The following is a 13,865-nucleotide window of genomic DNA, read 5'->3' on the forward strand; positions in this document are numbered from 1 at the left end:
GGTGTCATTTTATTTTTTTCCCGTGCGTCGGAGAGCACTTAAATGTCAGTCCTGCGCCAGATGTCTTTCCGGTGGCGTCGGATTACCGTCCCATCGGGCTATGAGAGTGAAGGAATAGTGAGTGCACTTGTGTCCAAGCAAATGCTCGTGCACCATAAAATGTCCTGCGCAGTTGGCTGATCTCTTTATAGGAGAACAGCCGCCGTGGCCGAAATCGGCCGTGGACGCCATTGTTATTTTTATTTTTTTGAGGAAGGCTATAACCTTCTTCTTATCCGAGTGTGCGGAGTAATTCCTACGGGACGTGGGTGAAGACGCTAGCCAATCCCCTAAAAAGACCTGTGAAGCTGTCAAGCCTTGAACTTCCTCCACCTTTAAAAAACCTTTTGAGGAAAACATGGTCAGGAATGATAATAATTTATTCTTTTGTATACTCATTAAATTTTCTATAAATCATTTAAAGGTATCTTGTCTTCAAATCAGGTAAATATTTTTCCTTATGAAACCCGTTTTGTTTTGACATTGTGTTAAAATCATAAAATGTGTGCTTTAGTGCATAGACTGAGAGCCAGCGAATACTGTTCTAACATAAAATCTATACCTAAAAATTTATAAAATAAAAAGGAAACATTTTTGTTTGTACCCTCACGGCTCAGGAACGACTAAGTACACCGATCACAAATCTTTCACTGTTGGGAAGCTAGACTCATCCCAAGTTTGTCAATCACTAATTTTATTTTTCTATACCCTATTCATGGAGCTATGAGCCAAATGGTAAATAAACCATAAAAAGGCTTCTTTGTAAGTCACGATAACGATTGAAGTAATCAACATGTTTTATATAAATAACTGCGGAAGTAATACACTGACAACATTAGAAATGATATTTTAAAACGATGTCTGAAAAACTTATCGTGGTGGCCTAGTGGGTAAAGGACCAACCTCTCAAGTATGAGGGCGCGGGTTCGATCCCAGGTCAGGCAAGTACCAATGCAACTTTTCTAAGTTTGTATGTACTTTCTAAGTATATCTTAGACACCACTGACTGTGTTTCGGATGGCACGTTAAACTGTAGGTCCCGGCTGTCATTGAACATCCTTGGCAGTCGTTACGGGTAGTCAGAAGCCAGTAAGTCTGACACCAGTCTAACCAAGGGGTATCGGGTTGCCCGGGTAACTGGGTTGAGGAGGTCAGATAGGCAGTCGCTTCTTGTAAAGCACTGGTACTCAGCTGAATCCGGTTAGACTGGAAGCCGACCCCAACATAGTTTGGGAAAAAGGCTCGGAGGATGATGATGATGCTCTCGTTACGGTAAAGTTTCTTATAAGTAACCTAATAACCACTTAGGCTTAGTTAGGCTGTCCAAGTGGAGCAAGTCATTCAACGACTTTATATCCAAGGCTCTCGTTAAGGTAAGGTTTCGTGTTAGTTACCTAACACGTATTAAGATGATTTCATGTCTAAGGCTCTCGTTACGGTAAGGTTTCATTTCAGTGACATAAAGAGTGCTAGGCTAGATAACTGATGAAGAATTTTATTGACAACTAGCCGTTTTCCCGCGGTTTCACCCGCGTCCCGTGGGAGCTGCTGCCCGCACCGGGATAAAATATAACCTATGTTACTCGCAGATAATATAGCTTTCTAATGGTGAAAGAATGTTTAAAATCGATCCACCAAACCGGTTTTTGAGTTTATCCATTACAACCAAACAAACAAACAAAGTTTTCCTCTTTATAATATCATGTATTGACAATTACCTTAGGGTCTTTATCAGCGGAGCGGATGGTTACATTTAGTTTTCTGAATTTATGCTGGTTTTTTGATCGTCTTTTCTTACTTACTTTTTATCCAAGTGTGGAAAATACTTACGAGACGTGGGTGGGTGGAATTATGTAATAATATTTTATGTAATTCTTCACAGGACCCAGAAAAAAGGCCGACAGCGGTAGAGCTGATGAAGCACGAGTTCGTAAACGGGAAGTTAGACGCCAAACCTCTGCGAGAGCTGCTGCTGGAGTACAGAGCTGAAGTGGTGGAGGAGGAGCTGCTGGACGACGACTCCGAGGTAGAAGCGGTCTTTATACGCCTAGGCGGTTTGTTAAAACGGGGTTGGGGTGTCTTGAAACTTAGAAAGGGGGCTGGATAGCTGAGGTTAACTTGCGTCAGCTGTGTTACTCGGTTCCTGAGGATACTACTTCTCGCACCTGGATACGTTACGGCTAGGTTGTTTGTTAAACGGCTGTAAAAGGTAGTGAGGTGTTAGGCTGGAAGCCGACCCCAACATGATTGGGAAAAAGGCTCGGAGGATGATGATGTCTGAAAAACTTATGCAATCCTTTCAGACTTATTTGAAGTCAAATATAATAAATGCCGTAAATTTATTTTCTTAATTTTAATTAAATATGTATTAAATCGTTTACATGTAAAAGAACCTAGAAGACTTGACTGTCAAACATAGAACCGTACTAAATTGTAGACCACATATACTGTGAACATTTTACATAAATATATGACGTTTCGTCATCGGTCGGGTTATACCCGCCATCTTTAAAAGTTTTGTCCATTGTTTACCTTTTAGCCCTCGGTTCGGCGAATAAGGTAACATAGTAACTGATCAGGCCTACCGTACGTTGCTTGACCTACAAGAAGGCGCCTGACTTACCTTCCCTATGGCATCTCCGCTATATTTCCTTCCTCTGTGGATTAGAATTTCTGTAGTCGGTGACTCTTGTACTACTAAATATTTTTATAACTTAGGCCAGTATGACGTAATTTATCAACCGACGGAGGCAAAACAAAATAGAATTTCAAAAATCAAAACAACAATTTTTTTGTAATCGAAATGAAGGCGAACTGTCTATTTTTTCCTGTTTAATATTTAGATTCAAAATTAACTTTGGGATAAAGCAGAGTACCCGCATACTGCAAACTTTTAGTCGTATCATGGGTTTGAGCTCATAAATCAGTATGAAGATGAATGGTAGTACGCACATTACAAAGATCAGGTATTTAGCCGGTATCAGATCGACCGAAAACTTTGATTGGTATCAAGATTTTCTTTAAACAAAAATTTTTCATACCATCGAGTTAATGCGGGTATTTAAAAGATTTTTAAAGATACTGGTTTCACCAAGGTATCGTAGACACTACTTCAAGTACGCAAGACAAATGACGCATGCATCCCCGAATGCTACTCAGTAACAGTCGTTGTAAGGGTGTTATTAGACCAATCGATCAATCGTCGATCGACGGCATCGATCAACGTCGACCGATGTCGATCGACTGGTCTAATAGCTTTAATTGATCGACGGATACCGTTCGACTAACCAATCGATCAATCATCGATCGATGTCGATCGACTGGTTTAGACCAGTTAGCGGGCGGGCAGCGGGTGACGTGACGGCGGCGTCTACTAATCCATTCTGCCATCGATCGATGCCGTCGATCGACGATCGATCGAGTGGTGTCATAGAAACTATCGATCGACGTCTACTAATCGATTCTGCCATCGATCGATTGGTCTAATAACACCCTTACAATTCCACGTCAGAAGCCGTCAGGCGGATTTGAGAAAACCTTGACCCTAGTGCTTGTTAGGTGATTAAACCTGCAGCTCGCTCGATAAGGAGACCTCATTCTGACCCCTTAATGAAAGTTATATGTTAAAAACTTTTGAAGGTTATCAGAGCAGATAATAATGTTATGTCAATTCTATGTAAACAGAAACAGAAATATGTAAAAATAATTGGCAACATAGTTACCAAGTAAACTGTAGATATTGTACATTATAATATATTAGCCGATTTCCCGCGGTTTTACCCGTGTCCCGTGGTAACTACTGCTCGTACCGGGATAAAATATAGACTATGTTACTCGGAAAGAGTTGTAGCTTTCCAACAGTGAAATAATTTTTCGAATCGGTTCAGAAGTTTCGAATCCTTTAGGGTACAACCCTTTAGGACCCCTAGCGCTGTGGGTGCACCATGAGGGTGTCATACCCGTACTGACAGAAACCCACCATGTTCCTTCTGGACCCCCTTATATACCGGCTTCTTCTTATTGAGTGAGCTGCAGGTTTAATCAACTAACAAGCCCTAGTGTCAGTTTTCTCAAATCCGCCTGACGACCTCTGACGTGGAATTGTAACAACAACTGCTGCTGAGTAGCGTTCGGGGACGACGGCTTTACGTGCCCTACCAGGCACGGGAGTTCCAGACTTCGGGCTGCTTTGTGAAAGTTCCTAAAACCCACAAAGCCATGTAGACTCCATCGTCCCGGGAATCAAACCCGAGACCTAGTGCACAGATGTCGCGCAATGCGACTACTAGACCTACAAGGCAGTCATACCAGGGCCGCGGTAAATCTTTCGGAAAATCCCGCAGCTCCCTGAAGGAAACATCAGATCATCATCTCCCGAGCCTTTTCCCAACTATGTTGGGGTCGGCTTCCAGTCTAACCGGATGCAGCTAAGTACCAGTATTTTACAAGGAGGCTCCTCAACCCAATTACCCGGGCAACCAAGTACCCCTTGGTAAGACTGGTGTTACACGTACTGTCAATGTAACGACTACCAAGTATGTTAAATGTCAGCCGGGACCTACAGTTTAACTTGCCCTCCGAAGCACAGTCAGAATATGTACTTTCTAAGCAAATCAGTGTCTAAGATATACCTACTTAGAAAGTGCATACAAACTCAGAAAAGTTGCACTGGTACTTGCCTGAATAAACCTGCCTGGAATCGAGCCCGCACACTCATACTTGAAAGGTTGGTTCTTTACCAGGCCACCGCGACTTCAAGGAAACGTCAAACAAATAGACATAAAACATCTTTATTAGGTATATTAGCATATAAATATATATTAAGCTATAGATAAAACTTGATATTTATATAGAAATATGGCATCCTCAGTGCAGTGTGATCGTCGAGGCCTTGTCGAGCGCGTCTCGTCACTATGTATAAATATATTGCTGTGTGTGTGTGTGTCTGCTTGTGCGGCGTCGCTGCAGACCTTAACAAGGAAGAAGGTAGGATTAAATTATGTTTTTTAAGCGACTTAAACCAAAAAACATAGGGCTAAACTATACCTATTTAAATTTAAAATTGATATATAAATACCTAATAAAGTATATTATATGAGAGCTATGCTTAACATGCCGTGGAGGTGTAGTGTGTCCGGCATGTTCGCCGAGAACAGGGTGGATGACTTTTATGCAGTTATATAATTTAATTTAATAATCTATTGTAATGTAATTCTGTATTGTTTTCTGTAATCTTTTGTTATTTTATTATTATGGGTTTCTTATCTGAATTTTATTTAGTTCTTTATATATCTGTCTATAATGTAAACTTTAAGAGCAAGGTCATTAAAAATATAAGTTTTATTAATTAACATTTTCTTTACTAATATTTATTTCGTTTTAACCTGTCCAGTTACATATTTTACGAAAGAAGATTAGACCTCTTTCCTGTTTTTTTTTTTTCATAGAAAATTAACTAATTTGTAACATTGTTTTGTGGTATATCATCAAATGACGGCTCCCGCTGTGGATGCAGCGTGAGGGAGTGTCAGACTCTTACTGACTAAACCCCACCATGTTCCTTCTGAAGCCCGCCATGTACCAGCGCAGCGCCGTGAGCGCGAAGAATCCCGCAGCCCCAGCAGGACTTGTAACTTAATTGGCTTTAAAAGTAGTTTAATTAATGAATTAGTTTTAAGACCTTGTAACTTTCGTAGTACTTTATTGTCCTCTATTCTTCCCTACATCCTTCCGTCTGTGTGAGAGGAGACCTGTGACGATAAAAAGACGGATAATATTGAATATTACGTCATCTCCACGTCAACTTACCGTTTTTTAAAGTAATAATACTTGAAGCTTAGAATTATTTTCCTCAAGTTGTCTAGACAAAGTCACATTAATAATATAATACAATACCTACTTAAGTATCATAACTTTAGCATAAATAACATAACGTGCATTTTATGAGTGACGTGGTGGCCTAGTGAGTAAAGAGCCAACCTCTCGAGTATGAGGGTGGGTTCGATTTGATTCGAGATCCGGCAAGTACCAATGCAACTTTTCTAAGTTTGTATGTACTTTCTAAGTATATCTTGGACACCATTGACTGTGTTTCGGATGGCACGTTAAACTGTAGGTCCGGGCTGTCATTGAACATCCCTGGCAGTTGTTACGGGTAGTCAGAAGCCAGTAAATCTGACACCAGTTTAACCAAGGGGTATCGGGTCGCCCGGGTAACTGGGTTGAGGTGGTCAGATAGGCAATCGCTCCGTCTAAAACACTGGTTCTCAGCTGCATCCGGTTAGACTGGAAGCCGACCCCAACATAGTTGGGAAAAGGCACGTCACTGATGATGATGATGATGATGAAAGAAGAGAAAGAAAGAAAGAAAAATAATTTATTTTTGCGCAGACGCACACGTATACACACAAAAACAAGACAAGGAAAATTACTATAACAAGATAAACAGAAATAATACTAAAATAACTTAATACTAAACAACAGTTTTAATCTATGGTCCACAGTGTCGCGATGATGATCATCTCTGTATTTCCAGGAGCTTCCTGCGAGTGGGATGGAGTCAAAGGCCAGTGTGTGAAGGAGACGAGATGCCTCACTACGTTGGACACGCGAGGTGATAAGCACCCCGTGAGTATACAGTCTTCTCAAGCGGTACCCACGTCCTTTGAAAACTACTTCCCACAACTGGATAAAATTCCAAATAAATACAAATTGATAATTTAAAAACTAAACACGCTTTTAGCACTCACAATTTTTTTCTGGATTAATTGGACTGGTATAACGTTTCTTAGGTAGTCATGTATTGTCATCAGAACTCAGAGCGTGTGCAAAATTTCATCCTAATCGAAGATCGGGAAGTGGGGCAAATTAAGATTCCAAGATTTTCTTACATAGATATGTAGTTACAAGCGAAGCTAGAAGCTAATATAAGCGTGCTAAAATAGACTATCTTAAAACTTGCTAAAATACCTAGACTAAAAAGTCTGCAGTGTCGAGTATGCTTTCTGTTCTGGTACTTGAAGGGGTATAGATAATGATGATGGTATTTTAAAATATGTATTATATTCCAGGTTTGCTCAACTAAAGACGATGTGAAGATTGTCTGCTGTACCGACTGCGAATTGGTGAATGACACCAGGTCAGTTCAAACCATACCTAACAAATCATCATCTGGCTAGCCTTTTCCCAACTATGTTGGGGTCGGCTTCCAGTCTAACAAGCTGCAGCTGAGTACCCGTGTGCCACATGGAGCGATTGCCTATCTGACCTAATCAGCCCAGTTACCCGGGTAACCCCTTGTTGTTAGACTTTCTGGCTTCTGACTACCGGTTACCAGTCTTGGTTTAAAAAACTCAGTCTTCTGCGCAGTTTCTTAACTGGAGAAAGTGACGGCAATCCTGATATCAGAACGGATGTCACTATCGAAATAGTTGTGACATTCGAAAGATGATTATTTTCAAAACTAAGAACTAAGGTAACAACTCCACTAACGGCCAGTTTCTTCATCAAAAGTTAAAGTTAAAGTTATGGCTAAAGTAATGTCTAAAGTAAAAGTAACGGTTAAATTAAATTTTTCTATTAGTTTTGCTGTCACTTTAGCTTTGAAAAAACGAATTTGACCGTTACTTTTACTTTAGACATTACTTTAACTTTAACTTTTGATGAAGAAACTGGCCGTCAATGAATAAAGGATACACTGCGAAGGATAATATTATTTCTTGTTTTAGTATTAGTTTCTTACTTGTTCTTCTCCATGGGAAGCTACTTTTAGAATGGGCACCTAGACTCAAACTAATTTATATTTTTGTCGTTCATTAGTGCTTGTAAAGACCTAATAATTATATACAAAAATGATTAGCCTTTGACAGTTGTTATAATGCACCCCGTATCTGCCACGTTACTTGTTGGGCACATTTACCGTCAGTTGCACAAAGCTCCATTAAAGTTAAAGCTTCTTTAAGTCTATTGCTGGCTCTTTCTTTGTCGACAAGATAAAAAGTGTCAGCAATAGATTTAATGAAGCTTTAACTTTAATGGAGCTTTGTGCAACTGAAGGTTAGTCTAGTAGATGTGAATGAATATTTACGATAATTTTCCCTTTTCCAGAAATGTGGTGATGAGTCCAACTACCGGATTTTTCTTCAAGGATGGAACTAAAGCCCGCGATAGTAAGTATTAAGAACCTTAAGAGCCTGACCGCACCAAAAAAAAATTAGGTACGAAATAGAAGCCTGATGACGGGACGTTCGTGACGTTTGTAACATAATTAACGAACAGCTTTAAAATACGTTGAGTAGTCAAAAATATAAATCAACTAAGTTCTGTATGTTGGAAGATCATTTTAAGAGGTCATTATTTATTTTTTTTTTGTTTCGAGTAAACTTTTCGAAAACGTGTTTTGAAAGTAACAGGGTTCTCAGAGATTATGTTCAAAATTAATTATTTTTTTCGCCGTCAAAAACTGAATAGATATGGCAAAAAAATTGTTGTTCAATTTGGGTGCTGTCAGCGCCTTATTAATACTCGAATACCGCGTCCCGAGGGACCTACTTCCCGCAGCGGGATACAATGAAGCCTTTAAAATATTTACTTTTTTTCAGGTTGTCTGGAATACTTGAAGACTCTTCCTTACAAATGTCATGACGGAGGATTCTACTCCGGAATCAGTAAGGAGTACGATGACGAGAGAAAATGTCATAGCATAGGATTGTGGGGAGTTGGGGGCTCTCCCCCACCAGGACACGTGTCAGGACCTGAATACCCTCACCAGGTATGTTGAAAATAAGCTTTTCGGAAAAAAAAACGGACTGCTAAAAAATATCTATAATCCTGCATAGGTCCAGTCGGTGTCTAACTAGACTACTCATTGTTTCCATCATCAGATCCTGGACCTGATGACAATGATGAACAATATAATGATAATAGATGAACAATATAATTTTGTAGACTCTTTTCTTATACTTCTTTTTTTTTTACTGGCTGAGCGGTCCAATTTACTAGATTCATTACTTACCCATGTTGTACATTACACAGGGTTGCAATAGAATATCACATGAAGGTGGGCACTCCCTCATAAACTATTATAAATATTGGAGGCTATACATTTTTTTCACATCATATTTATTCAATGCTTGGGTTAGACAAGTCACGTAGGGTGAGTGCTAGCTAGCATGTGGTGGATTTTATAAATCATTTTTAAATGTAATTTTATTTTATGACAATATTGCGTATTGCATACTGCAATACTCACTGTACTTTGTTGAAAGGTTCTTTTAACCTACAGACAGACATGTGTTGCTGGGGAGTTTGTTGCGCCACTTCTTCTTCCCAGCAAAAACACATAGGAAGTGGTGAAGGGTGGGCGTTTTTGGGGGCTGTCTTATGTAATTTTTTTTTCTGACGTTCGAAAAGTGCTGTTTTGCAGCCAAGTTTGAATAAATGAGTTTTGATTTTGATTGATTTTGATTTTGAATGGGACACTGGGGCCCTTTCGAAAAAACAAATCGTTCAAATCAGTTAGTTAAAGGTCTCTGCACACAGCGGGCGCGGCGCGGCGGGACGCGACTGTAACTGTTGGCTCTGTGTGGCGTCGTCCGTAATATCTAGTAGGTACATTACAACTGCTCAATGTCGCGTCGCCGTCCCGTCCCGCCGCCGCGCCGCGCCCGCTGTGTGCAGAGACCTTAACGACGAAGACATACAAAGAATCTAATTGAGAACTTCCTTTTTGGGAAGGCGTGTTCCAAGAAAGGTGTATAAGGGCCGAGCTAGTAACGTTCTTCGTCCCCCGAACACTTACTTCACACTTCCTAGGAGATTTTGCGCTATGACACCTTTTTTTATGGGACATCAATCATCAAATGACTTCTCCCGCTGTGGGTGCAGCGTGAGGGAGTGTCAGACTCTTACTGACTGAAACCCATCATGTTCCTTCTGAAGCCCTGTATGAACAATCCCACAGCCCACGTTATGATATATCCGCTAGTCATGTTATTCTCCATGGTTTAAACCAAAACCGTCTTCTATTTCTACTAGGCTGTTCTGGGTTATGGTGGTGACTTGTCCAGTGCGATGTGGTTGGCAGGAGGAACGGTTCTCAGCGACAGATTCATCCTCACGGCTGCCCATGCCGGTCGTAGCGGTCCTGGGTAAGTTTCCCACAATTCCTGTAACGAAGAACCTGTAAATAGGACAAACGATTAAAAAACCTAATGGCTTTCTATAACGTATCTATCTGTTAATTTATAATTAGAATGAATTTTACAATCACTGCAAAACAAAAGACTGATATATTTTAGAAATCTCAAATCTTTCACGAAAAGTCAATATAATCTGATCTAAATATACTTCAAACCATAAAGATATAAGTTACTACTAAGGAGTATTTCCAACGTTTTTTCTTCACAAATCAAAAATATTTATTTACAGATCTATACACTGGTTTTTCATGATTTAGGTAATCCTACTAATATTATAAACGCGAAAGTTTGTATGTATGGATGTATGGATGTTTGTTACTCTTTCACGCAAAAACTACTGAATGGATTTTAATGAAACTTTACAATAATATAGCTTATACATCAGAATAACACATAGGCTACAATTTGTAAACATATTGTTCGAAATACTAAACCTGCGCAGACGAAGTCGCGGGCACCAGCTAGTCTAAAATATTTCCATCCGCAGCGGAGACGACTTGAAGTTTGTGGCTTTGGGCGTGAACAAGCTCTCGGACCCTCCATCCTCCTGGCAGACACACAAAGTGAAGAGGTTTATCCCTCACCCGGAATACAAGGCACCTTCCAAGTACCATGACATTGCTTTGATTGAGACCGAAACTCCGTAAGTATCTTTTGGCCTACGTTCAAACCAAACTTCCGTCAGCCGCTGAATGTCAGTTTCTATGAAAATTACGCATAACATATCGTCATTTAGATACTAGTCATTGAACATCCTTGGCAGTCGTTACGGGTAGCCAGAAGTTCAGAAGCCAGTAAGTCTGACACCAGTCTAACCAAGGGTTTGGGTCGCCCGGGTCAGCAGTCGCTTCTTGTGAAACACTGGTACTCAGCTACATCCGGTTAGACTGGAAGCCGACCCCAACATAGTTGGGAAAAGGCTCGGAGGATGATGATGTATGGAAATACAATAAACTGCATAACATTTCTTCACATTCGGCAGCTGACAGTCAGTTTGGTTTGAACAGAGCCTTTTTTTTTTATTTATCAGACACAAGTGCCTTCTCTATTCCCTTACATTTATGATCCGACGGGCTGGTGATTGATACATCTGATCTCTCTCCGGTGGCGAAGTATTGCCGTCCCATCGCGCTATGAGAGTGAAGTAATGGAGAGTGCACTTGTGTCTGCATAAATGCTTGCGTACTACAGCCTACCTTGAATAAAATGACTTTTGATTTGATTTTGATCTGCGCAACTGATCTCCTCAAATAAGAACAGCCGACAATCGGCTCTAACGCTATTATAATGATTATTCCAGAATAACATTCGATAAGAATGTTCTGCCTGCATGTCTCCACGTTGAGGCGGTGGACGATGATACTGCTAAAGCCACCACCTGGAGAGATATCAAGGGGAATGATTATACTAAGTTTGCTGATACGCTGCAGACGGTGAGAACTCATTTATTGATAAAAACTTTTTTACAAAAGGAAACCGACTTCAATAATATACCTTAAACCTTTCTTAAGCCTGACAAATATTATGTTGAAATCCGCATTAAAATCGATTCAGCCAAACGTCAAAAGATTATCGCACAAAAACGTACTTACAACATGCAACTGAGAACCTAAAGCTTTCATCAAAATCGATTGAATAGTTTTTGCCTGAAAGAGGAAAAGAATGTGTCTTTCCATAAATTCCAGACAATTATATATACAAACTTTTGCGTTTCTAATATACATTTTTTTGCCAAGTGTCACCTAATACCACCCTTGCCAATCTCTAAATGTAAAACTATTTGTATACTATAGATAGGTTATAAGAACCTGCAGTGTGATTCTATAAGACTTCACTCTAAACTTCGCATCTGAATCCGCCGTGAGTTACTACACTAGCGCTACTCTTGCGAGCGTGTTTGCGAGTTGAACTAAATTAAACTCGAGATTTTGACAGATAAAGTATGAGATGACTTTTAGAACGTTTTGAACCGAATGTGAAGTGAGAGTGAATAGCGAAGTGAAATGCGAGTTGTTGTCTGAATTTTATAGAATCGACGTACTGTAGTTAATAACCTGGACCGGTATACCTTTCAGATCAATTTGGAGAAGTTTACTGACGAAGAATGCAAGAATGCTTATGGGGCCAACCGACACTTGAAGAACGGAATCGATACCAACACTCAAATGTGCTACGGAAGCCGGTCCCAGGCGCCAGAAGCTTGTATGGTAAGTCATCAGAACCTGCGTTTTTGGGCCATATACAAGTTGGTACCAGCCCTTATTTTTGGAAAAGTCATGGTGGCCTAGTGGGTAAAGAGCCAACCTCTCGAGTATGAGGGCGTGGGTTCGATTCCAGGTCAGGCAAGTACCAACGCAACTTTGTATGTACTTTCTAAGGATATCTTAGACACCAATGGACTGTTTCGGATGACACGTTAAACTGTAGGTCCTGCCATTTAACATCCTTGGCAGTCGTTACGGGTAGTCAGAAGTCAGTCTAACCAAGGGGTATCGGGTTGCCTGGGTAACTGGGTTGAGGAAGTCAGATAGGCAGTCGCTTCTTGTAAAGCACTGGTACTTAGCTGAATCCGGTTAGACTGGAAGCCGAGCCCAGCATAGTTGGGAGAAAAGGCTCGGGAGATGATGACATGACCAGCCCTTATAGATTGTCTAATCAAACAGCCTGATCTCTCTCCGGTCGTGTCGGATTGCCGTCCCATCAGACTGTGAGAGTGAAGGAATAGTTAGTGCACTGGTGTCTGCGCAAATGCTGGTGCACTATAATATGTCCTGCACTGATCTCCTCATATAAGAACAGCTGCCGTTTCCGATAATTGGCTAGGAGGTCATCATCATCATATACTTCCAAATTTGCTAATACCTTTGTTTTGCTTCCAGGGTCTGTCAGGAGAGCCTCTATTAGTCAGCAACCAGTTCTCTCGCTGTATCTACGCGGTCATCGGCGTGACGTCATTTGGCCAAACATGCAGAGCTGGTGCTCAGAAGCCGGATGTGTTCACCCGGGTGGCGTTCTATAAGCCCTGGATTGAGAGCGTTGTGTGGGCTTGAATGTCTTGATCTAACTTTGTTAACCTACGATTTTTGAGAAATTAAATTGTTTTCATAAATATTTTTTGTTTGATTTCTATTTTGGACTAAATCTTTTTGGCTCAAAGTCAAAGTCAAATCATTTATTTCATTACCCTTCAGTTGCACAGAGCTCTATTTAAGTTAAAGCTTCTTTAAGTCTATTGCTGACTCTTTCTTTATCAACAAGATAAAAAGTGTCAGCAATAGATTTAATGAAGCTTTAACTTTAATGGAGCTTTGTGCAATTGACAGTTCGGCCTTTACAAGCACTTATGAACGTCAAAAATTATAAATAAGTTTGATTCTGGATTCCGCTATGAAAGACGTTAAGAGAATTTTGGACAGTAATCTGTCGGTATATAAAAAACTACGCGTTCCTCGCGGTCCCTCAGGCATCCCGAAGGAACGACTTCCTGCACCCATATAATGAAATTTGCTTTCGTTTATTTTGTTCAGTAGATTTTTCATTATATTTATATTTCTTTATCTCAACTGGCAAGACAAGTTATGCTTTTTAGGGTTCTGTACCCAAGGGTAAAACGGGACCCTATTGTTT

At 40.3% G+C, this 13,865-nt stretch overlaps 1 protein-coding gene across 1 annotated transcript; it reads left to right on the forward strand.

The window, feature by feature from the left end:
* Positions 1–4,890: 4,890 nt before the first annotated feature.
* LOC124644120 (serine protease snake-like) lies at positions 4,891–13,349 on the forward strand. Its single transcript, XM_047183343.1, has 10 exons — positions 4,891–5,025; positions 6,575–6,666; positions 7,110–7,177; positions 8,146–8,207; positions 8,640–8,809; positions 10,075–10,187; positions 10,726–10,881; positions 11,539–11,671; positions 12,314–12,445; positions 13,118–13,349. The coding sequence occupies exons 1-10, from the start codon at positions 4,953–4,955 to the stop codon at positions 13,286–13,288; spliced, it is 1,170 nt and encodes a 389-aa protein (XP_047039299.1). The 5' UTR covers positions 4,891–4,952; the 3' UTR covers positions 13,289–13,349.
* Positions 13,350–13,865: the final 516 nt, after the last annotated feature.

Source organism: Helicoverpa zea, chromosome 29 (assembly GCF_022581195.2).
Source record: "Helicoverpa zea isolate HzStark_Cry1AcR chromosome 29, ilHelZeax1.1, whole genome shotgun sequence".
In the NCBI taxonomy this organism is placed as follows: domain Eukaryota; kingdom Metazoa; phylum Arthropoda; class Insecta; order Lepidoptera; family Noctuidae; genus Helicoverpa; species Helicoverpa zea.